The 26844-nt window shown below is 37.4% G+C and overlaps 11 protein-coding genes across 11 annotated transcripts; all 11 read right to left on the bottom strand. All coding sequences in view use genetic code 12, as the record gives it.

Annotated features, from left to right (window-relative positions):
- Nucleotides 1-130: 130 nt before the first annotated feature.
- SPAPADRAFT_72349 (uncharacterized protein) lies at nucleotides 131-7148 on the bottom strand (the record flags this gene model as incomplete). Its single annotated transcript, XM_007376284.1, has 2 exons — nucleotides 131-6828; nucleotides 7124-7148. One exon carries the CDS (start codon nucleotides 5022-5024, stop codon nucleotides 171-173), a length of 4854 nt encoding a protein of 1617 aa, XP_007376346.1.
- RPL2B (60S ribosomal uL2 domain-containing protein) lies at nucleotides 6068-7127 on the bottom strand (the record flags this gene model as incomplete). Its single annotated transcript, XM_007376285.1, has 5 exons — nucleotides 6068-6828; nucleotides 6956-6962; nucleotides 7006-7011; nucleotides 7090-7100; nucleotides 7124-7127. 5 exons carry the CDS (start codon nucleotides 7125-7127, stop codon nucleotides 6068-6070), a joined length of 789 nt encoding a protein of 262 aa, XP_007376347.1.
- Nucleotides 7149-7300: 152 nt separating the features above from the next.
- On the bottom strand, nucleotides 7301-8792 carry SBP1 (Sbp1p; the record flags this gene model as incomplete). Its single annotated transcript, XM_007376286.1, has 2 exons — nucleotides 7301-8318; nucleotides 8495-8792. The coding sequence occupies 2 exons, from the start codon at nucleotides 8614-8616 to the stop codon at nucleotides 7607-7609; spliced, it is 834 nt and encodes a 277-aa protein (XP_007376348.1).
- A 120-nt stretch (nucleotides 8793-8912) lies between these two features.
- Nucleotides 8913-10066, bottom strand: SPAPADRAFT_62185 (ubiquinol--cytochrome-c reductase subunit 6; the record flags this gene model as incomplete). The annotated part of the gene is given in 3 exon segments (XM_007376287.1): nucleotides 8913-9806; nucleotides 9822-9864; nucleotides 9947-10066. The coding sequence occupies 3 exon segments, from the start codon at nucleotides 10001-10003 to the stop codon at nucleotides 9562-9564; spliced, it is 345 nt and encodes a 114-aa protein (XP_007376349.1).
- A 232-nt stretch (nucleotides 10067-10298) lies between these two features.
- On the bottom strand, nucleotides 10299-11158 carry RPL8B (60S ribosomal protein eL8; the record flags this gene model as incomplete). Its single annotated transcript, XM_007376288.1, has 1 exon — nucleotides 10299-11158. One exon carries the CDS (start codon nucleotides 11135-11137, stop codon nucleotides 10352-10354), a length of 786 nt encoding a protein of 261 aa, XP_007376350.1.
- Nucleotides 11159-11475: 317 nt separating this feature from the next.
- Nucleotides 11476-12066, bottom strand: SPAPADRAFT_62189 (uncharacterized protein; the record flags this gene model as incomplete). The annotated part of the gene is made up of 1 exon (XM_007376289.1): nucleotides 11476-12066. One exon carries the CDS (start codon nucleotides 11959-11961, stop codon nucleotides 11533-11535), a length of 429 nt encoding a protein of 142 aa, XP_007376351.1.
- A 1865-nt stretch (nucleotides 12067-13931) lies between these two features.
- On the bottom strand, nucleotides 13932-15625 carry HGT5 (Hgt5p; the record flags this gene model as incomplete). The annotated part of the gene is made up of 1 exon (XM_007376290.1): nucleotides 13932-15625. One exon carries the CDS (start codon nucleotides 15317-15319, stop codon nucleotides 14258-14260), a length of 1062 nt encoding a protein of 353 aa, XP_007376352.1.
- Nucleotides 15626-16823: 1198 nt separating this feature from the next.
- SPAPADRAFT_62191 (uncharacterized protein) lies at nucleotides 16824-17951 on the bottom strand (the record flags this gene model as incomplete). Its single annotated transcript, XM_007376291.1, has 1 exon — nucleotides 16824-17951. The coding sequence occupies one exon, from the start codon at nucleotides 17930-17932 to the stop codon at nucleotides 16901-16903; it is 1032 nt and encodes a 343-aa protein (XP_007376353.1).
- Nucleotides 17952-18748: 797 nt separating this feature from the next.
- On the bottom strand, nucleotides 18749-21112 carry SPAPADRAFT_51573 (uncharacterized protein; the record flags this gene model as incomplete). Its single annotated transcript, XM_007376292.1, has 1 exon — nucleotides 18749-21112. One exon carries the CDS (start codon nucleotides 21110-21112, stop codon nucleotides 18749-18751), a length of 2364 nt encoding a protein of 787 aa, XP_007376354.1.
- Nucleotides 21113-22835: 1723 nt separating this feature from the next.
- On the bottom strand, nucleotides 22836-24322 carry PEX7 (Pex7p; the record flags this gene model as incomplete). Its single annotated transcript, XM_007376293.1, has 1 exon — nucleotides 22836-24322. One exon carries the CDS (start codon nucleotides 24264-24266, stop codon nucleotides 23154-23156), a length of 1113 nt encoding a protein of 370 aa, XP_007376355.1.
- Nucleotides 24323-24491: 169 nt separating this feature from the next.
- SPAPADRAFT_62195 (bifunctional choline kinase/ethanolamine kinase) lies at nucleotides 24492-26625 on the bottom strand (the record flags this gene model as incomplete). Its single annotated transcript, XM_007376294.1, has 1 exon — nucleotides 24492-26625. A coding segment is annotated over one exon (1504 nt), but the record flags the coding sequence as incomplete, so codon positions are not given.
- Nucleotides 26626-26844: the final 219 nt, after the last annotated feature.

The following is a 26844-nucleotide window of genomic DNA, read 5'->3' on the forward strand; positions in this document are numbered from 1 at the left end:
GCTAATTTTTACTAAAGTTTTACAAACTGCGCGTTATCAATTTTCTTTTTTGTTTTGCTAATTACGCCATAATGCACGCAATATGCACACCAATTCTCAAAGTAATTTGTACTTATTGCATGGCTGCAAAAGTTAAATAACGTTCAATGTTTATTATGCAATCTATACAACTACTTTCTAAGAGAATTCTTATTCTTGATATATGCCTCCTTGGCCAATCTAATCAACGAATCCAACTCTCCACTATTCTCACACATGCTGTAAAACAACGAAGACTGGTCGGTAAGTAACACATACGGATTATCATACTCGACAACCCTACCGGCATCCATAACCAAAATCTTATCGTAGTCAATAATAGTTCTTAATCTATGGGCAATGGTTAAGATGGTGGATGTGCCGAACTCTTCTCTGATGGTTTGTTGAATCATAGCATCAGACTTGTAATCAATAGAACTGGTGGCTTCATCCAACAAAATCACCTTAGGGTTCTTTAAAAGCGAACGGGCAAGACAGATCAATTGACGTTCACCTTGAGACAAATTACCTCCTCCTTCAGCAATGCTGTTATCCAAATTCAAGAACTTGTTTTGGTTTTCATCGTTTGACTGGGAAGTTCCGACTTGGCTACTGGCACTGATTAAATTAACTCTTCTCAACGCTTCAAAGATTTGTACATCAGTGTACTGGCCAAATGGATCCAAGTTGGATCTGATGGTACCACTGAATAAGGTAGGATCTTGGGGAATGATAGTAATGGCCTGTCTCAAGTTACGCAACCCAATAGAAGTGATATCGACACCATCAATAGTGATTGACCCAGTTTCTGGGTCCAAGAATCTAAAGAATGCCGTGATGATAGTGGACTTACCAGCCCCAGTTCTACCAACAATACCAACCTTATTACAAGGTTCGACGTCAAACGTAACATTCTTGATAACACGAGGTAATTCTGGAGCATATCTCAATGAAACATCCTTGACCGAGATTCTTCCGTGTTCCGGCCAGCTTGATCTTGGCTCAGTCTCCTTAATTTCATAAGGAGGTTCTTGTTCAACATCAAGGTATTCCTGCAATCTTTCCATGGAGTTCATATTCATTTCGACGGTGGAATAAAGACGAACCACCCAGAGTGCACTTTCGGAAAATGCAATGGCATAAGACAAGGACAACCCAGCAAGACCAGAATCAATCTTCCCAATCGACAACAAGACAAAGATACCAGAACACAACATAACCATAGACCCGACGGCATCAATACGGAATGCAAGCCATCTATTGGCCACCCACAAGTAAAAGAATGGTCTGTTGTTAGCATCGATTGCTTTCAAGTTTTGCTTCATAAATCTAGATTCAATACCATAAGCTCTGATGGTGGCAACACCATTAAGCGATTCGGAGAAATGTTGATGGATTGGTGACTTAGTAATCGATTCATATCTCTTTAATTCACGGGATAAAGTAAGGTAGAAATACCCTACCAAATAATAAAGGAAGGAAATAATGACAGCAAATACTAAAAACCCAGGTGTGATAAAAGTAATCAAGACTAAAGTAGACACACATTGGACCAAACACATAAACACCCCTTCGGCAAATGGAGTCAATTCTTGATCAACAGCTTCGATATCCTTGGAAAATCTATTCATAATACGTCCCAATGGTGTCTTATCAAAGAATCTCAATTTGGCACGTAAAATCTTTTTCAACACAGTTTCGAAAATTCTGCTAGAAGCTTTAATACCGGCAAAGAAAGTCACATAAAGCCTGAAACATGAGGCAAAACCGTAGGTAAACCCAATAACAGCATACATGGAAATATAATAAAGAGTGGTATGTGCTTCTTTATAAGCGTTAATGGCGTTAAATGAAGCAACAACAGGGTTAATCAATGAACGAACAACATAAGATTGTTGTAATTGAGTAGCACGCATAGTGATTTCTTCCACAGCTGAACTTTCCGACGACCATTTTCTCAACCAGAATGTTTGAATGATAAATACACCTTGGGATACAACAAATGCGATAACAACCAATGTCCAGGTAGACCAACCACCGAAATACTTGGCATATGCGAGATAAACATCGGACCCAACCACACCTTCAGCTTTGTTTTCTTCTTCAACTAATTTACCGTCGGTCTTGGCTGCTACTTCTTCTTGCTGACTTTGAATCTTTCTCAACTTCGTGTCGATCGCAGCAGCCTTGGCTTTCATATCAGCATTCTTATCCAGTAACGATTGTAAATTGGTAGATGATTGTTCACGAGAACTCAAAACTGAGGACTTGACCAAATCATCATCACCTAAATCACCGGCAGCTAATAATTCTTCGGCAGTACCTTGACTCTTGACTCTTCCGTTTTCCAAAACAACAACCCATTCCGCTTTTTGAACAGTCAATGCCACGTTATGAGACACCAAAATACAAGTTCTGCCTTGCATCAATGGCCCAGAAATACAGTTTTCATAGATCCACAACGCAGTATGGGAATCAACAGCAGATAAACAATCATCCAAAAGTAAATGCTTGGAGTTGGAATACAAGGCTCTGGCAAGAGAAACTCTTTGCTTTTGACCACCAGATAAAGTAATACCCTTTTCACCGATTTCAGTGGCATCACCAGCACTCAAAATTTGGAAATCACGAGATAACCCACAAGCGTCAACAACAGCATCGTATCTTTCTTGGATGTATGGAGTACCAAAGCAAATGTTATTTCTAATAGTTTCATTCAATAACCATGGCGATTGAGAACAGTAAGCGATCGAGTCAGTTAACCCGGTATGACGATCAACAATTAATTCATCTCTAGGTATAAGACCTGGTAAATGAACATGACCCAGGATCAAGTCCATTTCCCCCAATAAACCAAGTAAAAGGGAAGTTTTACCGGCACCAGTAGGACCAATAATGACATTCAATTTCCCAACCTTAAAGTCAATGTTCAAATCACGTAATTTGAAATCAGTAGCAGACTTGGAGTTCCATGACAAGATGGCATTTTCAAATCCAATAGTTGGTGCGTTTGGATTACCGGATTTCTCACTCAATTGATCGTACTTTGTAGTTTCTGGTTCATCCAAGAAATCGGAAATTCTATCAAGAGAAACCTTGGATTGGATAACAAATGATGTCATATCGGCCAATTGATCCAATGGAGATCTCAACAAGGTAAATAAAGACAAGGAAGTAAACGCAAGAGGAGCGGTCAATGGCTTACCTTCAATGATGGTATAACAGTAGAAGGAAAGTAAAGTAACTAAAGTTGGAGTGATGAACCAGACAAACGCAGAGGCACACCAAACAGCACTTCTGAACTTCAAATAGTAAAGTTCTTCATTTCTAATCCCCATGACATTTTCAAAAAACTTGTCTTCCCAAGCGAAAAACTTGACGATTCTAATACTTTGGAAAGTTTCATTCAACTTTTGGATTCTGGCATCGGTGACCTTTAACATCTTCTTTTGTAAACGTCCTAACCAACGGGCAAGACTGAAACTGATTGGCAAAAGTGCAAAAATTGCAAAAGAACCAACAAGCGCACTCCATCCGAGCAAACTGTATAATAACAAAGTACAGATAACAATCATGAGAATGGCACTAACAAAAAAGTGTAAGTAACCACAAACTTCAGAAACTTTAAACGCATCAATGGCCATTAAGTTGATGATTGCTCCCAATTCTGCAGTCTTTTTAGATTCCTTCTTGCTGCCTTCATCTGAATCAGTCTTTGGCTCAATTTCCTCATCTTCCATAGTTTCAGTAACGGTGACTTTTCTTCTCAAAGCCTTGGCATAGACTTGACCAATGATGATTGCCTTCATTCTGCAACAAACACGTCTACCCAAGAACAACGAACAACCGGAAGAAATAGAATCAGCCATCTTAACCACCGGCATTAACAAGACAAATGTCCAGGCAAGGTTTTGTGGAATGGATTCAGGATCAGCAACATACTCCAAAACTTTCTTAAGAAGTAAAGAAGGACCAAAAACAAGCATGGACTCCAACACAGCCCAAAATGCTTGGATGGCAAATAAAAACTTGAAGTGGGCAAACAATTTGTATGTGAATCTGAAAGTTGACTTGGAGGCTTCAAATCCCTTAAGAACATGCAAAGCATAATCATCTTGTCTTAACCCCCAAATATCCTCATTCTTTAATGGAGATTTGTGGGCTTTCCAGATCATTTTATCTATCCAACTATATGCAATAAACGAGGCAATACTGGAGACATTTTCTGGAGATGGCTCAACACCTGGAGTTCGATATAATTGAGATGGTTTGTCACCAACTTTAGCAGTGAAATTCAAATACAACAAGATGACATTGATGGCAAATTCAACAATGTAGTATTGTCTAACTTGAGATTTGAGACCATGGTGCACCAATGCCGATCTGAATGTGAACAAACTTGGAAAGAAGTTGAAAAAATAGATGGCAGTTGAATGGATCCATAAGCTTGGCAATCTAATGGAAACTCTCTTTAAATTGACAATTCTGATAGTACATATCAAAAACAAATAAGTCCATAATCCAGATTGAACATAAGGTACATACTTGGCGTGTTTAAACTCACGAGCAATAGCGTGAACAAAAAATGGCAATAAGTGGAGTGCTAATGCGGCAATAACAAGGATATATTCAATAGATACCCTGGCTCTTTCCAGAATGCTCTTGTAGACCAACTCTACAGTTCCATGGGGAGTTCCATCTTCGTTTGTCTCTGGCAATCTTGCGAGATCAAAATGCTGGCTCTTGGCAGATGGTTCCGATATGCTTTCTTGAGTGGCCGACCCGTAGCTGGTTGCAACGTCTAAAAGTGGCTTGGATTCTTCCGGCAAGTCGTGGTAGGATCTTCTCACGGACTTAACGTAGGAAAAGGTGGACTTCACGAGTAAGATGGCAAACGATACTAATCCGACTATTGCAGCCGGATATAATTGCAAATTATATTTTGCACAGTCTGTGATGTCATCATAGTGCCAAAACGGACATATGGTGGTGCTAGTATTAGACATGATTACCTAATATGCAATGAGTGTAAGATGCTGAAAATGAAAAAAAAATAAATAGTTTGGATATAGTTTGACAGTAGGATTGAATAAATATGGTATTAATCTAATATAGTACTGATGGATAAGTTAATAACAAAGCTAATGACTAATTGATGAAAAGAGCAAGGGAAGACAGAGGTGAAATTCACCTATTAAAATAGTTTGGTGCAAAATTAGTTATATGAGGGATGCGATATTTTTAGTGGGAACAATAGGCAATAAAAAGCCATTATAGTAATCTCGGTACAATTTCACAAACGAGTTGCGCTGTGTACGTTTGTCGGTGAAAACTTTACCTGATGTCTATTGTACACAGTTAGAGTAGGTAAACGATTCGCTGCAGCATCCCACAGTTAAACATGTCTGTCGTAGATACGAGTTGTTTAGGTAGAAACTTCGCTGGTTAATCAGAAATGTGTGTAAATCGATCCGACTCCGCCAAAGGCACGGCACCAAACTAAGAAGTCAATTTTAGTTAATAAGTGATAACAATCACTCAATTATGTGTTTATATTTACTTTTCGTTAATTGACTCATTTTAGTTACCCCACTTCGTATAGCATAGTTTGTTCATGTTATAGCCACATATTACATTACGGCACTTGGCACCCCTCCCCATCAACTACGTTCAAGCTATACAGGATACTAGTAGGGTGGGGAACTGTACGCAAGTTCTCCAAATAACTTTATCATCATTATTAATGTCATCATAGTAAGGTTACACTTAGATTCCATTGGCTGTTGTCCTGTAAACTCGGTTAAACTAGCCTTAGCAAGCATTAGACAGATGTTAGACAAAGGTTCCAAACGCACCCAGACTTTTGTAAGAGGATGTGTTTTTTTTTGTCAATCTACAAATATATTCCAATATTAGTATATATATATTCTTCGCAAACTTACAATTCCTTGCAAGGAAGCTATATAATGCAATAGTTATTCTACTTTCCAGTAGAATCCCTGTTTAACTATAAATACAAAAAGAAATCAAACTTCAAGAATCAGCCTGTTTAATCTTGGGTCTTTTGAGTACCTCTCAATAAACCGGTTCTTCTAGCGGCGATCAAACCAGCCTTTTGACCGGCAACAGCACCTCTAGAAATAGTAGAAGCCTTACCAATATGTTGATGGTTACCACCACCATGAGGGTGATCAACTGGGTTCATGGCAACACCTCTGGTCTTTGGCCAGGAGTTTCTCTTGACCTTGTACTTGTGGAAGGCTCTACCAGCCTTTAATAATGGCTTATCGATTCTACCACCACCGGCAACGACACCGATAACACCTCTAGCGTCAGAAGAGATGATCTTCTTGGCACCAGATGGTAACTTAACTCTGGTCTTACCTTCATCTGGGTTGTGTCCGATAATGATAACGTAGTTACCGGAGGTTCTACCTAAAGCACCTCTGTCACCAACCTTTTCTTCAACGTTGGAAACAATGGTACCTTCTGGACAAGCACCTAAAGGTAAGATGTTACCGACGTTTAAGGAAGCCTTCTTACCGGCGTAAATGAATTGACCAGTGTAGACACCTTCGTTGGCAATGAAGGTTTCTTCTCTCAACTTGTATCTGTATGGGTCACGGAAGACGACCTTGGCTAATGGGGCACCTCTTCCTGGATCGTGGATGATTTGCTTAACAATACCACGAATGTAACCGTGACGTTCAGCATAATCCAAGGTTCTTAACTTGGCAGCACCTTTTCTTAATCTGGTGTGGGAGGTGAAGATAGAACCAGCACCTTTTCTTTGATTACGGATGACTCTACCTGTAACATTGTTAGTATAATCTCTTTCAAAAGTGCGTGTTGGATTGGATTTGATATGATATGATATGTTGCACACTGACTAATGCAAGTATTCTTATTGTACCCTACGATCTCATGCAATTCTTACAGTTGATCTAAGAATTTGGACAGTATAAGCATTCTTCATGCTCAACTTACAACCCACTGCAGGCCACGTATTGTAATTCACATTCTCTCTCAGGTTCAGACATTATTGTATGCATTCTCAACATATCAACACACCAACGTATACACTATTTCATAGGCGTTTACATACCCATTATTCAATATAGTTCTTGGTTAACAAGCAAGTTCTTCTAGCTTATACTCTTCCAAAACTATAGTGAAAAATTTGAGATTTTTTGCTGAGGGTTTTTGAGAAAGTCACGTGAAAACAAAAAAGCAGTCACATCGGTCAGGTGACCTGGAACACCTAGTACTATCGACACTTATTAAACAAATTACTATGTCATTTGTAGATAACCATAAGATCATTCAATCAAGAACTCAAATGGTTATCACCAGCATATAAATATATATTTATATAAAGAGATTCAATTTTGTGGGATTCATAGATGATTGTAGTATTATTCAGGCTGAACTTCAAATAAGCCCAACCCAACAAAGAGGAGAAATAGAGAGAAATAAAAGTTGACACATTAAGAAGTACGGATAAACTAGACAAATTGAAGAATGGAAAATGTAATAAAAATGTCAATCAATGCTAAGCATTGACTTGGGAATGATAAAGTCAATTCATCTAGTTTCCGTTTTCTTCCTCCTTCTCGCCTTCACCAGAATCCTTTTCATCGTTGTGTTCCTCTTCTTCCCCGTTTTGGTGTTCATCAAGTTCACCTTCTTTTGGAACTCTAGCATCAACAGCAATGTCAACAATGATATTTCTGCCATTGATTTCCTTGCCATTGAATTCTTCCACGGCCTTCTTTTGCGTTTCTTCATCAAGGAACTTAACAAAAGCAATTCCTCGGTTGAATGGTCTTCTGTGGGCGATACGGTTGTGGGTTTTTCTAAGTGGAACATGAACCCATTTTGGCTTCAAGTCCTTGAAATAGGATGTCAACACCTTATGGGTGACTTTGTAATCCAAGTTGGTGATGAAAATAGTATCAGTAGAAGGTTTACCATCAGGAGCCTTTTCACCATCTTCACCAGCAGCAGCTCTTTCCTCTCTCTTCTTCTGTGCTTCGGCTCTTCTTTCGGCCTTTTCTTTCAAGTATTCTTCTCTCTTGGCCTTGTAGATTTCCGCACGTTCCTTCTTTTCTTCTTCCGTTGGAGGAGGGACGGCCTTCTTGATGAAAATGTTACGTCTTTGAAGCTTCTTTCCATTGAATTCAGCAATTGCCTTGTCTGCATCTTCCTTGGTTTCGAATTGGACAAAGGCAAATCCTAAATGTCTCTTAAAAGTGGAGTCGCCACGGGTAGTTTCCTTGAATGGAATTTCAACATCAGTTCTAAACGAATTGTTAGTAATTGAACTTATCACTTATAACCAGGACATGCAATCTGGACTTTGCTTCGGAATTTATGTATTGCTACAACTGTAGCGCTGCTCGGCAACATAAACACCTCTCGCCCAACTAGCCAGCCAGCCACATCTTATGATGGCAAAAAAATATCAAATACATACACGCTCAAATCCTTAAACAATTCTTTGACTTCTTCCTCAGTAGCCTTAAAGTCGACGTTACCGATGTAGATTCTATCTTCGATAACTGGCTTGGTTTGAGTAGTTGCAGTTTCTTCAGCCATTTCTTGATGTTAATTCAATTGTATTTCACCACTTGTGTTCTCGGGCAATATACTCCGTATTCACGTTAATTCAACAAAAATTTATTCAATAAATACGCAAGAGGAACGTCTTCACTGTTCTTCAGTATTCAATTGGTTCACGTATTGGATTGGATTTCAATCTGGTAATCACAATTGGAAACAAAAAGAAGAAAAAAGAACATGAGCAAAAATCACAACATAATTTAAATGTGTATGGTTGATTAAGGGGAGGCGGGAAAAAAATGTGAATGTGGATTTCCCTGGTGTGCCAATACAACTACACTTTTTGCAACGCGTGATTTTCTCTTGGTTGCAAGCACGTAATTACAGTTTTAGTTAAGGTACGTCGTTGTTTAGACTGATCAACAGTAGTAAACTAGTGTTTCGACTGAGATCTGGGTAGTGCAATCTGGTATTTACCTTGAGAAATTACTAGTTTGGGAAATACCTGGGGTTGCCGAGGCTCGGTATACCCAAGAAATACTTAAAAGATACCCAGAACTAAAAGAGAATCTAATAGATTAGTCTGAGCTTAAGGTTACTTTCAATCGAACGCTACCTCTCTTTAGCCTGCACGAAATCTCTTTATGCACGGTTCAAACTTAAAATTAAGTTGTGTCGGAGAGAGAGACGGGGGGTGTTCACAACCAACAGATTGTTGCATTCAATGGCAGCACTACATTCGCCAGCACAATTCTGATCTGAGCACTTACAACTAATTGTAGTCATTAATAATGATATATTTTGGTTTGTTTCTGCTATGCTAAGATCTCTCCTCTTCTATTTCTCTAAAAGCTATCCAACAAATATAAACATAAACATAAAAACCACACAAATATACAAGGTGTTATATACGAATTATCAACTTTTGTAAGTTGGATAAAGAAAGGAAAATGTAATTGTTTGGCGGGCTTGCAAATGAGCTTATTTTAATTTGTGGAATAATCTTGGAGCAACACAGTCATTGACACAATGTTGCAAGTGGAAGAATTCTTCAACACAATCTTCCTTGTAGTCCTTCTTGTGGTAGTCTTCGTCTTCTTGTTCCTTGGTGACTCTTTCAACACACTCGTGGAAGTGGTGTGCGAATGGCTTACAGACTTCAGTCTTTTCACATTCTTCACGCAAAGTGTCCAATGGGTCAACGAGTTCTTCTTCGTCTTCTTCTTCTTCTTCCTCTTCTTCTTCTTCTTCGGCTTCAACGGATTCTTCAACTTCTTCTTCAGGCTGTACTTTGTGTTAGTATACTATGTCTAAACGGACAATGCTAGATCAGAAATCTGCAAGATTACAGTGAGGTGATACATACTTCTTCGGCGTGAGCAGATGGAACAACAGCTTCTATTAAGTCTCTTAAGAATGACATTGTGTTTGGTATGTATATATAGGATTGTGGTGAAGTTACCTTGGTCGAGTCTTGCTTGTGTCTGATTTTTTTTCAGTCAGATATTTGGGCCATTTAGCATCACTAACAAATCAATGGTAATAGCGAAAAATCAACAGTTTTATTGGCTGGAAGATTTTATGTTTGCGCACGTGATTTTGCTCATGTGACTTGAGAATTATTGCAAAATAGCTGCTACATTGACAAGGCTATTCTTGCAAGATTAGTACAGTACACTGGCGCATACAACTACGTGTCTGATTGTCTTAATTACTATTTTTTATTACATTAAACTAAAATCAAAATATACAATATGGTTTATATTTAAATTTAGTTGGCAGTAGCAGCAGAAGCAGCAGCCTTGGCTCTCTTAGCAATCTTGTCGTTAGCCTTAGAACCCATGATACCACCACCCCAGTGTCTTCTGTTGTCTTCGTACTTTTCAATGAAGTTGGCGTTGATGGTAGAAACTAACTTGGATAATTCAGCTTCATCAGCAGCGGTGACTTCGGTTAAAGCAGCAACGGCAGAGGTCTTCTTGTGGACTAAAGTACCTAATCTAGCCTTACCCTTGACAATGGCGTATGGAACACCCATCTTCTTACATAAAGCTGGTAAGAAAACAACCAATTCAATTGGGTCAACATCGTTAGCAATCAAAACTAACTTGGCCTTCTTGTTTTCAATCAAGGAGACAACGTGGTTTAAACCGTACTTGACAACAACTGGCTTTGGAGAAGCATCCTTGGCGGACTTACCTTCGGCAACAGCAGCGGCTTCCTTGGTTAATCTTTCCTTCTTTTCAGCAGCAGTTTCTGGTCTGTACTTGTTGAACAACTTGAAAGCTTGAGCAGCGGTGTTCTTGTCCAAAGTTTGAGAGAATTGGGCAATAGATGGAGGAACCTTTAATCTCAAAGACAAGATCTTCTTTTGTCTTTGTAATCTAACGTATTCTGGCCATCTGACGAATCTAGACAAGTTTCTGGTTGGTTGGATAGATTGACCAATACCGAAGTTCTTTGGGGTAGAGTCGATTAATGGGTTCTTAGCAGAGGCGGTCTTGCTAGTCTTGGCAGCTAATGGAGCTGGAGCAACCTTCTTTCCTTTTGGAGCCATGTTTGATAATGAGGTGTTGGTAAATCAAGAGCTTTTGAAACAGATGCCTGTAGGATATATAGAAGTAAAAAAAATTCTAAGTAGGGTATGTGCGCACTGGACTGAGGCTGTCCCAGTAGTTTAGAAAAATTTTCAAATGTCGTGCGGTTTCATTACGAAAAATGTCGCGAACCCCATCGGTCGAGACATTTCATCGAAAAGCAAAATCCAAAAAGAAACTACTCACGTGATTAATGTGACTGCTTTTTTGAAAAATTCAAATCTCTATCAAATGTATTATTAAAGAGACTATAAACGTAGAACCCATCCATTAAATAAATAAATAAATAAATAACTAAAAAAATAAATAATAATAATAACCCTCTCATATAACATCATACCAATTACAATATTAACTATTCTTCTTGGGAACAATCAACCCATCTAGAATTACACCACCCTTTAACCGTAAACTGCGTCTTGGTAACTCCAGAATTTGGAGCCATTCCATTAAATATACATCTTCCCTTGGGCAATACACCAGCAGGCTTGATGCTTGGCTTCATAATTGAATCCCAAGGTAAATATTTCCCTTCTTTTCTAATAATGGAATAATTCAAATCGTCGTCATCTTCTTTACCTCTAAAGACGTATTCGGCAGGATCAATTTCCCAAGTTGGCGACTCGTCACTTCTGGGTGGTAAAATCACGCTATTCCAAAGCTTATCTCTTGACATGCACGATACGCGGTAGATATTGTATTGGTAATGGAATTGTCTAAGAGACGGATTACTTTGAACAAGCTTGATTAGTTCCTCCTGATTCCCATTGTGGGGCAAAGTCATTGATTTAATTCTTGCATTGTAATCAAAAGCGTATAATCTTAAAAATTCAGAATTAATTCTTTGATCACGATTCTTGAAATTAGGTTTCAAGGTAATACAACTGGTGTTTACTTGAGGTTCTTGTTTGTTGAAGGTGATCAATTCTTGTGGTGGATGTACAGTGATGGTGGTTGGCAACTTATCATCGGTTAATCTGGGGGAATCCAAAATGACTCGTAACAAGTTATCTTTATTACTCGATAACTTGGTCTTCCAATTTTTGATTGACGTGGTTAAATTGGAATACATCGACCTCTTTTCAATTGGGGTTGACTTTTGTAATATTTTATAAAGAGAATCTGTAGACGTAGACTTTTCCATGGTGGGCAGTTGTTGAAAAGTGGTGGATACGGTAGATGTTATTGGTGTGCATCTTGATTGGTAGACAATCGAAGTGGGTGGTGAGACTGATGAAACTGAGGTGACTGAACTGGAACATGAACAAGGGGATTTGTTAACTGGTATGCTTATGATTGATCTTTGCGATGAATATGAGTATCGGTCGTTGTTGAATGAATGAAATGAAAATCTACTATTAGATTCACTTCGTATGAATTTGCGATCCGGAATTAACTTGGTAGGGGATGTGCTATCATTGGGTGAACTCAATGTAGATTGCGAAGAACAGGATGAAAAGGAGTAATCGTCAGAAGAATCATAAGTATATTCATCCTCGTCATCGTATTCATTTTCGTCGTCATTGCCGGCCGAAAGAGTATCTTCGTCTAATGGATGTGCGAGTTTGGTGTCTGCGGTTGTTTTTATCGCATGGATAGTGAATGATTTCTTTACAGTGAGTTTGTGGGGAGAATGATTGGTTCTTTTCTTTTCGGTGTACTCATGTTTATGCAAGTTTGTATTTATTTTCTTTGGAATTAAAATCGGACTTCTGTCATTGTGTGTATGAGCAAACACACTGGTGTGGTGATGGTTTATTACCGCCATTTTATTAGATATTCTAGTTATATAGCAATGAACTTATTGGCCATACTATGCATGCAATGGTAGAAAATGATATTTAATTGGTGGCTGATTGTGAATTCTTATGTGGCAAACAAACAAAGAATTTGAGTGTGTAAAAGTTTCCTTATCGTTTGCTGTTTGCTATTTATACCCTAAGTAAAATTTAGCAACAGAATGAACTTTGGTGTAAAGTGCTATGTTGCCAGCTCAGAATCTGGGGTATATAAAGTTGAAATGGACAAGACAATACTCCGGGATTTGTGGAATAAACAAATTATAGTTAAATGAAAAGTCAATGGAAAGAGAAATGTACAGCGCTTTTAGAAGAAAAAAAAAGAAAATATGGTTATGCCTTTGGTTGACGGTGGAGCATGCACTTTCTTTTTTTTGGGGGCGGATTTTTGCCATTTGTTGCGTGGCCCATCGCATCGTACGCTTATTTTTCGCACCACCACGACTCCCCACGAGTATTTGTATCCGAGACGAAGATAGTTACATCATAGCCAAGCACTATAAAAAAAAAGTGCCTCGTTGTATTTAAGGCGTTGTCTCACTGTCGTTACATCCCTTTGAAAAATTTTCGATTACAAATTCCACTCCCACATGTGGATGCGGAATTTTGCTTGGCTGATCCAATTCTCCCAACCAAGTCGGAGTGACGGAGCGCCAAAAAAAAAAATATCTCAAGATTTTTTTGTAACCTCCTCCCTCTAAACTGGTGTGTAGTTTTGTGCTTACTGCACTGGTAACCCCCTTTAACCGCAACTATTTTCCTCATTTATATGTTAGAATGTGTCAGATTCCGCATTAAACTAACAATAGATAGACACTTCCACCACATTCTTATTTCAGCTATGAGTCAATAAGACAATACAAGTCATTCATTGTGTCCGCGCTATTTATTACTGGATGCAACTTCCGCCCGGTTTACACAAAAGGTCCCACACTGTAGGAAAAAAAAAAAAGGTTTTGGCGGAGTTGCATATTGGTATGAATTACTAATCAACACATTACTCCTGGTTCAAATGTCTAAGCCCTCAGCCATTCGAGTCTCCAGCAAGGAATCATTCCATTAACTATGCCAGATGGAACATGGCTCGGCCTTTGGTATAATTTCAGCCCTGCAACAGATCCAAAACCTTCGGCCGAGAACAAAAAAAAATAAAAGAATTGTAATTTTGTGGTGGTGCACCGCACCGACAAAAAGAAATTGCACGCGTTCTTACAGGTGAAATTTTTTAGTTCTGATCACACGACATTAATCTATATGCTCTATATATATCTCTCTCTATTGTTACAACATCTGCCTCCGCTCATAATCCAAATCATTAATATCCTCCAATTCAATTTCATTCAACCCTTCGCGGTTCTCAAAGGAATTTGGTTGGTTGAAGTTCTGGTTATAATCATTCTTGTTCATTCTTCTCTTTCTTAATCTCATTTTGCTAACTCTGACTAATGTAGTATCTTTGTAAAAGTCAGTAAACACTTTATCCATATCTTCCAATTCAACCCCTTTTGTCTCAGGGTAGAATAGCAACACGATAAATATACTGATGATACACAGGGTTGCTGGATACAAATACATCTTCCATCCAATATCCTGTTTTAAAATGGGTGCCAATAGCCCAACCACAAAATTACATAACCAATTTGTGGAAACTGCCAATGATACTCCCTTAGCTCTAACTGAAAGTGGGTATGCTTCTGGTGGGATGAGGAACCCAATGGGTCCCCAACTATACCCAAAGCCAGCATTGTAAATAATCACTAGCAAAGCAACTAATGATGGGGTGGCAGATACGTTTAGGTACATGATCAATGCAACCATATAAAGACATATCCCCATTGCTGCACCACCGCTTATTAAGATAGGTTTCCTCCCCCACCTATCAACCAAGAACCAAGGAGCTATGGTTGACATGAGGTAGATTAGTGAGTTTATACCTGTCATTAAAATTGCATTGGCGTCATTGAACCCAGCTTCTTTGAAAACCATAGGTGCATAGTATGATATGATGTTTATTCCGTTTAATTGAGCAAACCCCATGGCTGAACAAGCAATTGCAACTCGAAGCAAATGATTGGTGAACAATTTCTTCCAGCTTCTTTCTGATTTGGGGCTGGTTATTCTTTCTTGTAATATTGAATTCTTGATCATGAAAAATTCCGATTTGGGTTTAGTTATAGTTGGATCAGAATCATACAATAATGCGAGAACGTTGAACCCTTGTTGATCCATGTCATTATCTAGTAACCACCGGGGAGATTCAACAATGAAAAACCCACCGCAGAATAGTACCACAGCAAGTCCAACTTGCATGAATAATGGCAATCTCCAACTTAAATGAGCCATGAATGAATGAGGATTGGTTCTTGCATCACCAATATCTTGAATGAAAAAGCAGAAATAATCAACCCATACTGAAAGTGAGTACCCTATGATATTTCCCGTGAATTCTCCACATACCAATTTCCCTCGATCTTCGCTAGGACTGATCTCACATTGATAGGATGGAACTATGGTTGATAATATCCCCACGCCTACTCCCGAAAGGACTCTCCCTGCACCAAACATATATATGTTGACACAAAATGTTTGCAACAATCCTCCTATAATAAATATAAATGTACCAAGCAATATTGTTCTCTTTCGTCCAAACCTATCCAGTATACTTGCCACGAGTAAAGAACTTAGCATTGCCCCTATTTCTAGAATGGATATAACAACACCTACAGTAGTAGCACTTGGGTCATTAAAATATTTGTTAAAGGTGTCAAACTCAAGGATTCCGGAACATACACCTTGTTCATAACCGAACAAACTAACGAATAAACTCACAAAAGCTGATGTGAAATATACTAATCTGTTGCCTTTGAATGAAAGCTTCGACGTGTACCGTTTATTATCAAAATCAATATGGTTATAGCTATTACCATGCTTATCAGTAGTGGAATTTTCTTTGTGCTTATATCGGATTGGGTCGTCGTAGTCGTCATCTTCTTCTTCGTCGTCTGATTCTGCTAGTGTGTTGAGATCTTCTGGAGAGGTATAGTTTGGTTTTGGTAGTAGTGACGACGAGCTGGGAACTATAGTGTCGACATCATCTGCTGTGTCATCACTAAAGGGATTCTCTACCTTTTGATCGACAGGTTTATATTCAGGCATTATCACAGGCTAGGTTCGCTTAAGAAATACTTGCAACTAAAAGTTGCTATTTTTGTTGGTCCCTTTATTTTTTTTTTTTCGTGTGTAGATTCTGCAAAATTGCTATCAGAAACAATGACGTAATTGTTCTAGAGGCGCGAGTATAGACCACATGCTTATCTAGTAAACTACAAAGGTGCGTTACATTAATCTACAGCATGTGCAAAGATGGTAGCTTAAATAGATTAGAACTTTCTCCTATGTTCTTGTGAAAGTGGGATTTAGTAACTATTTGTTAAAAATTTCAGCAAATTTTGAAAATATATCTTGAAAATACCACGATGAAACTGTAACAGATAAGTCAATAATATTCTTCTTACCTTATCTATAGATAAGCCATTTATTACACAATACACTCCGATGTGTTTGCCCCACGATCAAAAAATTAGCTAACCCGGCATGATCGGCTCTTATAAAATTTTTTCGCAGCCATTCTCTGCCAAGACGTACACTTTAAATAAACGTTGTCTGGGCGATCGTTACTAGCCCCCACATTTAAGCCTTGAATTGCTAAACCCAATTACAAATATTGCTGCTAAAAACAAACCACACCACGATGTTCGTTCCGATAGTGCCGGGCACGGATTGGTTGCGTCCAGCAATTTTACTGCTCGCCCTCCCCCCCCCTGTTTTCTCTTTTGGGAAAGTTTAATCTAAAAAGATAACGTATATTAAACTATTCTAAATACAACTTAAAGTTCTTTTATTAATTATTGGTAAAAACTTCATTTACTTTCTCTTTAAGTAACTTTCAATATAGAAAGCAGCAAACAATGCGGTCAAAGGAGTCAAGTAAGCCACATTCAAAAGCAATGGCATGGTTTGATCGGCAGTAGCAATACAATTAACCCATCTTAATTGATCAGTACTGGTGGTATCAATAATGGAAATGAACAAGTGCACAACACCAAGACTTCCACCAACAACAAACTGAGTAATTTGTAAAGAAGTCAAGACTCTCTTGAAAATCATAGGAACTCTGATGTGTAAACAACTCAAGGTGTAGTAGAAATACATCAAGGTGTGAATGAATGAGTTGAAGACAACAAAGATCCAAATTGGTGGTGATTGGAATCTAACCCCGGCCCACATACACATCATGGCCCCGGCATGGTGATAACTCTGTAAAAGGGAAGAAGGTCTACCTTTCAATAAAATAATTATGGTGTCTAAAACTTCATAGAATTTCGACATGTAGAACCACCAACCTAAGAATTCCAAGTTGTGAAGACCCTTGTTGGTAATGAACTTGGAAAACACACCTTCGTTTGGAGAACAAATGGTTTGGAAAAATAAATCAACCTTCTTGAACGAATCAATCTGAGCAATGGCTGGGAAGATATCGCCAGCTAAAACATTCATGGTGGTGGCGATAGTCTTGGTCATGCCAAGGAAAGTCCATAATGAGTAAACACACAAAAACAAGTTGTGTAAAATAACGAATAATTTGAATAATGAAGTAGTGGCAATGTAGTATGGAGCAGAAGGTAATCTCTTTAATTGCTTTTCAGTCAAATTTTCAGCCTTTTCTTGGGGGTTCTTCTTGAGATATTTGGAAATTTGTCTGGATCTCAAGATCGGATTAAGGAAATGTACGGTTGAAAAATAAACTATAGCAATAGTTAATGGTGTGGTAACATGCATGGACAAATCAAAGATCTTGGTGAGAAATTCATTTTGGAACGGAGAATCAGGAACTTCAGTGGATAAGGACGGAATCCTAAGTTGATCCGCAGAAGGAAAACCAAATTTAACTAACATCGAGCTATAAACAAAGTTGAAAACGAAGAAACAAACAAGAACGAATAGAAAAGAAGGCGAAATATATATATATATATTATAGTCTTACCCCAAAGAGTGAAAAATGTCTCTTCCCAAGGCGGAAAAAAAAAAAAAATCTACACGCGAGCAATGCTGCCGACTAATGTACTGGCGCAGAATCCAACAAAAAAAATAAACAGATCCAAATTTCTGAGTTGGGGGTATTTTCTAGAAACGTTGGGCTTTGAAATTTTTGACAGGGCTAAATTATGTTTCTCTGGGAATAACACCACTTTCTCCGCAGAAGACTAATTTAAATGTTCTGCTCCGTGTGTAATTATCACGGAACTTTAACGTAGTTGTAGCTGTATTTGCGATAATTCCGAACAACCCCTGGAAAAACTTTTGAATTCCTTCCAAAATAGGGGCCAAAGTTTTCTCTTGGCACAATTTTTTTAGGGCATTTTTGATTTGATCGAATTTTACGCATAGTGAGTACGGAGAACATACTCCGAACTACCAACCGGACTCTACCTTCGGCCGAACAAGTGACATCATGCTTCTACTTGCCTTAACGTTGTCAATTGATCTTAGCGAATCTACAACTCGTACATGCTCAACCATAAACAATTTAGTTTACATTAAAAAAAGAAATAAAATATAATACAAAATGGAAAAATTATTTTCTGAGGGCCAAAAAATAATGAAATCCCCAATTTCAACCGAGGATGTAAAATTCGTCAATAACAATTGAATTGAATCAATTTTTCAATGTAAAATGCAATAGAAATGTCTCTTGATTCATTTGAATATTTTCTACGCATAGGCTGCCCGGTTAAGGTTTAAGGTTTTCTTCGGACTTTTAATCGGCAGGGTTGCATAGTGTTGTTGTTGCTGCAAAATTTGCTTTTTTTCTCTGGTAGGTGACATCTTCAACACGTACGAATTTGTAATTGGCCTAAGCACCACATTTGATTGCAAAGGCAGATGATGCTCTGGTTGAATCAACAAATCAATATTCACCTCTTGCTTTTCTGAAATGATGAATCCTTTTTCCGTCAAGTACAGTGTGAGTGAATGGATTGCAGCTTGCAAGGAATTAGCATTATAATAGGATAATATTATTTGATGATGATGCTGTAACTCCAGTACATAGGATTTATTAACGGAAAGTTCAATTCCAAGTAAGATCTTAAAAGGAATTATTACTTTTTCTTCGAATTCCTGGTTATTACTAACAAAAGTCTCTCGGAATAATTCTGGATTCAATGTTAATTTAAACTCGTAATTATTTGGCAAAAGCGATTTGAATTGAGTAAAACAATGTCTGATTTTGCTTTCTGAACCCCTCACACTAACTGTCATTGCATTACTTTGAAATTGATTTAATGAATTGGGGAACTCAACGTAACAGTTGTGTTCATTTTCGATTTGACTAAGCTGTTGCAATTTACCATTGTTTATTAACAAAAGATAATGCTGTTTCAATAATTGAAATGTCACACTTTGGTAAATTGTTGCTCTGTTTGGTTGATTATTCATACAACATTGGCTAACTAGGTTATCAAGTTCAATCTTAACAAGCTCAATATTCTTGGCATTCTTTCTTGGACATTTAATCAAAACATTACTACCACGAGTAAGTGAATAATTGTTAGTGTTGACACTGGCAAATGAAAACTTGATAAATACATTATATTTCTTCATTATAGATTGAATTATTGAACCACCATTTCCTATGATTGATTTATGGAAAACTTGAGGGATATTAAACCTGAGCTCAGCAGGTAATTCCAATTCAATTAATTCGAGCGCTTTAATCAACACAGAAATATCAGTTCCTTCAAAGATTTCCACATCGATGAGGAAGCTGTATTCATTATAGTTACCGAATTTTATAACTGGAAGTTGGTTTAGTTGGTTGAGGATCTTAATTAGCTTTCCATTCTTTTTCCCACTTATGAAATCTTTATGTTGATTGCTTAATTCAATTTGTAATTGAACCTTTGTATAAGACGACATTGTCTCCATAACAGACACAATCTCTTTGTTGGTACCAAAAACTCCAATACCATTTCCATTAGCAGTAATAATACAGGATTTTTGATTTTGTGACATTTGTACAAGGTCATATTCCGACATTTCAACCGAACTAGCTTCAACATAGTAGTATTGTTCAGTGATTGAGTTGATATCATTAATACATTCATTGATTGACTCTACAAGTGAGCCTCGAATAGTTACAGTGTAATTGTCATCTTCACTTAAGCTGGCCAATTGAATGAAAACCCCATACTTAAGCATGAGCTTGAATATACTTTGCTGGTTAAATAAGTTCAACAAGTCGAGCTTGGCCTTGCTAATGGAAATCTCTTGAGCTACCAACTGAACATTACTTTCGAGCAATTTGTTTATAATATGTTTTGCAAGTATTATTTCACTGGCATGTTTAGCAGTAATGTAAATTCTTTGCTTAGTGGTATCGGATTGGGTTAATAGATTAGGTATATAGATATTAGCTTGTGTTTGCTGGGTAATTTGAGTGAAATTAACTAAATCCACACCACCAATAATTGGTATTATAGATGAGTTAACTGGTATCATATCAACCATATAACTATTCAACAACCTGTCAACAAGAACCCGTAAAGAAGTAGTACAATTGATTATATCATCCTCATCACCTAAGATGTGTATGGCATACCCTGGAGCACTCGCACCAGTCATATCATTGTTGATTATGACCTCAACATGGTAGCGATCACATAGCGTATTCAATTCTCTAGTGAACTTTTCATTAATTGATAAAAATTCTTGTTCATGTAAATACAATGACTTTTGGTTGATTTTGGTATAGCTTGATAACAACTTCTGGCGGGATACAGTGACAAAATCCTCATCTCCATGACAGCACACAGAAATAAACTGGTTAGTGACAGATGGATCTATTATACGGATATAATTAGATTTTGTGGATAGTTTCTGTTGGAGCAAGTTGATTTGATTGGATACTTGATGGAGGATGTTTAAATTGTCTATAATCAAGTATGACCCCGTGTCTGATTGATATCTTTTCCATAATCCGTTATTGGTTTCATAATATGTGAGAATGTTTGGATTAGAATACTTGGGGTCTATCACGAATGAATATTCTAAATTGAAAATGACGGAAGTTGACATGATGTTTGGCTAGTGTTGTATTCCAAGAGATGAAACATGGAGAAAGAATTTTGCATTCTTTTTATAGAAAGATTCTGTGTACACAAACTGTCTATATTGGGCTTGGACTAATTGGGTAATTCATGTTTGGCATTATAAAAGAACCAAAGGAGATGGGGAAACAGAATTTCCTAATTGGGACGGGGTATAAACATTGACATATTTTTTGTTACATACAGGAACATACAACCTTATCATTACATGGTTATATGCAGGCACACAACAATAAATTTACAATACCAAATTTGCAACTTTGATTGAACTGTTTATTGTGATGTGAGAACAGAAGTAACACACGAAACAAGAAGTTAGTATCATTTTACTACAGTTCTTAATATATCCTTCAACATAGAAAAATTCTATTGTGATATTCAATTCAATTTAATTTTGGATATGAGAACCAGAGAAGTTTAAGTGCTCAAGTGTCAGGAAACTAAAGATCAGAATAAGGATTCATCCGGAAAATTACAAATTAGGGATCAAAAAAAAGTTGCTAGAGATTCATAATTTGGTGTTAAATTTGTAAGGTTGGGATGATTCCGCTTATGTGCGGTTAGGAATTTCAAAAAATGTGTGCTGTTGTGTGTCAGCGAAAAGTTCTAATACGAGAATCTATTTATATGTACAAGTAAGAATGATAGTTTTTTTTTACATCGAGTATATAAATCAACGTATAAGATCAACAGTTCTTATTATGGAAGCAAAAGTTTAGTTCCGCTATAAAATATGGATCGTAATCATCCATTTGAGGTTTACGTAAAGACAACCTAACAAGGCTAAGAGGTTTAACCCAAGCATCCAAATCAACCGATCCATTAATTGATATATCTAAATCTTGTAGACGCTTCGGAAAGTTTGACAGTTTATCGATTGAATAGTAAAACTAGCTTAGACAATCGTTTCGGCCATCCCATGGTGCAGTTAATTACTTCTAATTCTCTATCATGGTTTAGCCACAATTCATCTAGATTCATTAGCCATGTTTTTCCCAGAATCCTGCAGATTTCAGTTTTTCCTAGCTTTGATTTATACAAAGTTGATGGTAAATAATCTGTTTTAATCGTCTCTAAATCGTCACCCTCTAACTTGAAAACTGTTAAGTTTAGGGAGTTTACAGAACTTTTAAATGAAACTCAATTCTAGTATTATACTATAACCAGGAATTTCTGATAATTTCAACCTTGTCAAATTATCTACCAATAATAAATATTTGATATCCATTGGGCAAAGCTTACAAGAGCTTAAGGGGACTTCTATGTCACCAACATCACGATAAACTTCCAATAACTGTCTCGCTCCCCCCAGAATTCCTTAGTCACAATAACTAATTGCTTAGGAGTAATAATAGCGGAAAAGCAGATTATATACACATGTTCACCAGGGAAATATTTAAAAAATTTAAACAAGATACGGAGTCTGAGCAAGTCAAAGATTTGAATTAGGACATCACCAGGGAAGAGGTGTAAATATTTTAGTAGAAGTATGTCTAACAACCAATAATTGTCATAATCTATGTTTAGATGACAGATATGGATAGTATGATCCAAGTTTTGCTACTGGCGAGAACATTGTTTTATCAAGCAATTAAACCTGTTGAGTTTTATGTAATACGCAATTACACTGAATGTAATAAATTAGATTCTGATAAAATATTACTACACAAACCCACCCCCACAGTAAATGCTATATATATATATATGTTTTTGTGATTTAGCTCAAATTCAATTTGAATGTATAACTTAGGGATACCCGACTTTGGAGTAGCAAGGAGACACAAGCTAGTTTATATACTTTTTCATATAGGCATAAGCTCCTCCAATCAACACACAATTTTATATAATTTTTATTGTATAATCTTAAACTATCCCTAATTTTTACAAAGTCTTGGATTAGCCAATATTTATTACTGATTATAGTAGTTTGCATTCGACAAAGTGTCGACTTATAATTGTTGCTGATTATACCAGGGTAAATTTCAAGAGAGCGAGAACACATCTGTTATCTATAAACGTTTAGAATCCCATACATAAACCATTTCGTCCCAACCAGTAGTGGCCACCCAACCAGGTTCACCCCATAAACTATAATCGCAACCAATGACAAATTCTTTATGATGTCCAAACACCCCAGTCATACCCCCTTGTTTAGTGTTTAAGAATCTTGCCCTTTCGTCGGACTCATCTCGCCATATTCTTGCTGTCATGTCGTACGACGTAGATACCAATTCCTTGGAATCATGGGGAGACCATTGTACTCTTCTTACCGCAAACTGATGTCCGAGCAATTCATTCAATGGAGTGGGACCTCTAATATGTGTGTTTGATATTGGAGAATAAGGTTGGTCCAATTTGGAGATCATTCTCAAGTCCCAAATACGTACTGACTTGTCAGTGCCGGCAGATGCAATCACAGTAGATTTATACTTGTTCCAGTCACAAGACAATGTCTCTAATCCTCGGTGGGCCACATATTGTAATTGCAATGGTTTGGGAGCTCGGATATCCCACATTTGAATTTGCGATGATCCGTTACAACTTATGATTTGTGATGGAGAATGGGGTGAGAACGATGCAGAGTAAATACAGTTGGCGGTGTTGATTTGTTGTTGTTGATGCTGGGGTTGGTGTGATAATTGGGGTTTGGCCGTTCCAACTGGCGCTACTTTATTATCCGATGTAGGAGCTGATAAAGTAAGAAGTGACTCTTGTCGTTGTGGACTCCAGATTTTCATAGTACCATCCCAACTTGAACTGACAAAGTTGGCCTTATCCACGAGATTCCATCTGACTGAGAAAACTTCACGTTGATGTTCTTTCCAATTCATAATGGGGAATTGCCCTACGGTTATATCAAAAAGCTTAATTGAACCGTCACCACTAGCGGCAACAACTTGGTTTTCGTGTATTTCACTCCATGCTAAATCAAATAACCCATCTTGAGTTTCCCATGAGATTTGCTCACCAATTATGCCCTGGGGATTTATGTTCAAGATGAATAATCGTCCATTCCCGACCAATCCATAGTTTGCTGCCGTGGCCACGGCAATTTTGTTATCAAAGTATGGTGAGTATTGTACTCCGTATCCATTATAACCCTGAGTTCTGAATGATAACATGATTAGTTACTATGTACCAGTTTTGTGGGGTATGTTTAGGTTCAACTTTAATTGGAAAACCTAAAATGTCCCGAGGGACATTTGGTGGGAGTCAAAAAATTGAGATAAGATCTTCCCCACGATTGTATGCAGGAACAACACAACTCAAATAACGACAACAACAACGACAACTATCAAATGATAGTGATTAAAGCAGTAAACTTCAGAGAACTACTATAAAGAGCCACTAAACTGTTTAATATTTATAATTTCTATGTATAAGATAATCTCTATTTCTATAAGTTAAAGGCTGCAGTGTCAAGGTACTTAATTTCATTCCAATGAGCATCAGGGATTTCACTCTTTTGAAGTAAACCAAATTGGATTAAATCTCCCATGACCAAAGCAACCTTTTGATTTGCATACTTCAAATAATCAAATTCATCATCACTGGAAGCAATCGATTCTTCTTCACTGGCTTCTTCAACTGTAAGATTTTCCATATCGGTAGTAATGCTATAAGTAGAATCGATACCTTTTTCCTCCGATTTACCAGTAGTCACTGGCTTGATTGGTCCGTTTTGGATTAACCCCCAAAGGCACCAGTAAATTTGAACAGAAGCTCTCCATAAAATACACTCATTGTACATTTTCTCAACTTCAAATTGTAAAAGATTAGATGAAGGTTCATTAATTAATTGTTCAATTGTCTTGCTGGTTTTGAGACTGGAACTTGGGAATTGGAAATCATACTCAACGTATGATCTAATCAAGTTTATTTGTTCAGCTCTGGTTGGATAGTTTTCGTTGAAAATGTAATAAGGTTTTTCTTCATGGTAATAATCACTCATCCATTCTGAGAAATGGTTGACAATGTCAAATGCTGGGAAGTTTGCTGCCGAATATTCAAAATCAATCACAACCAAACTTGAATCTTTCTTGTTGGAAGTAGACTTTGCCGCAGTCTCTTCAAATGACGACAAGGAGGTTGCAGCGGAAGATAATGGGGTGCTCATAATGATGTCATCTTTGTTGAAAGACTCATGCAATAACAAATTACCATATTGAGTGTCGTTGTGGCAGAATTTATAATTGGAAGAAAAGTCAGTTTGTTCATACTTTTCGAATAACCACGACTTGTACTTCAGAACAATTTGCTTAAAAGATTGGAAGTCCACCCAGAAGATATCTTGTACGTCCTTGTTGGCAGCAGCATATCCCGGCAAATAATCATTTTCAAAAATCTTCAACCACTTTTCAATCAAGTTCCAACAGGCGGGCATAGGTCCGAGGTCCTTGTCATCCAATTCGATCTTGTAATGCAAATCTTTCATTCTTCTACCCAACATTTGTGAAATAACTTCATCACGGATGCTTTCTTTGTTCAAGGTGTTGAACCCGTCTAAGAATTGTTCAAATCTACCATTGGTGAAAATACCCAACAATCTAGGACCAATTCTTTTTTGAGATAACTTGACCAAGGTTTCTAGTTCACGGTTTCTGTCAATCAATTCATCAACGTTTTTACCATAGACTCTTAATAACAACGATGGCAAGTTGTGTGTGTCGTCTTTATATTCCAACTTGTAAATAGAATTAGTTAACGCACCGGAAATTCTCGTAACGGTCAAGTTTGCGATTGATAATTGACGTTTATGCCATTTATGAATCTTTAACGTCTTGATGATTGCCAAGATATCTTGTTTGAAAAAATCCAATGGCAAGGAGTTGTCTAAATTGGCTTCTACGGAAGGGATGGAACGTTCGCCACCCTCGATTTCAGTGTTGGTTATAACTAGTTTGGTTAAAGAAGAACTGGATAACGATCTAGGGTGAAGAGTTCTTCTATTGGTACTGTTTGATCTAGACCTAGTTGCGTTTCTAGTTCTTGATTTTGATCTAGATCTCGATTGGGAAGGGGTGATATCCATTTGGGTGCTCATCGCAAAGTATACTTTTGAATTAGGAAGGTTATATCTAGCTATATCAGTAACTGATAGTACATAAACTAGTTTGTTGCAAGTTATCTAAATAGAAAAAAAACAATCAGATTCTTTTTTTTTTTGGCTTTGGCTGATTGTCGGTTTTTGACTTCTAGCAATTTCCTTTATCGGTGAAAACTTTTATTGTCGGGAATTTTTTTTCGGTCATACGAGATTTAACGAGGAAATCTACGGACTGCAATCTCCGCATTGATCCGATAATGAAAAGCTCCAAACCTGAGGCCAACCAATACAAACAGACAACCCAATCAAATCAAATCAAATCAGAATATCGCATAGTAGAAGATCACACAAACCAAGAAACGCAGACGTTGACATTGTTACACCACACACATGCACCCGCAGCTGCCGTAGAGTCTAAACACTAAAACTAAAACGAAATAGAAAACAAAAGAAAAAAGTCGCACTAAATCAGGAACAGGACAACAGCCAGAGGGGAAGCGAAGTACGCGGCAGTCAAACAGAACAACACACAGTTAATGAAAAAAATGTGTTAGTTTTTTTTTTTACAACCACATTATTTTTTTTTGTCTCCTTTCACACACACTTTAAAAGGCCACGAGTTAGCTACCCTTTTTTTCACTAGTCTGTTTCAA

This window comes from Spathaspora passalidarum (genome assembly GCF_000223485.1).
Source record: "Spathaspora passalidarum NRRL Y-27907 unplaced genomic scaffold SPAPAscaffold_5, whole genome shotgun sequence".
In the NCBI taxonomy this organism is placed as follows: Eukaryota; Fungi; Ascomycota; class Pichiomycetes; order Serinales; family Debaryomycetaceae; genus Spathaspora; species Spathaspora passalidarum.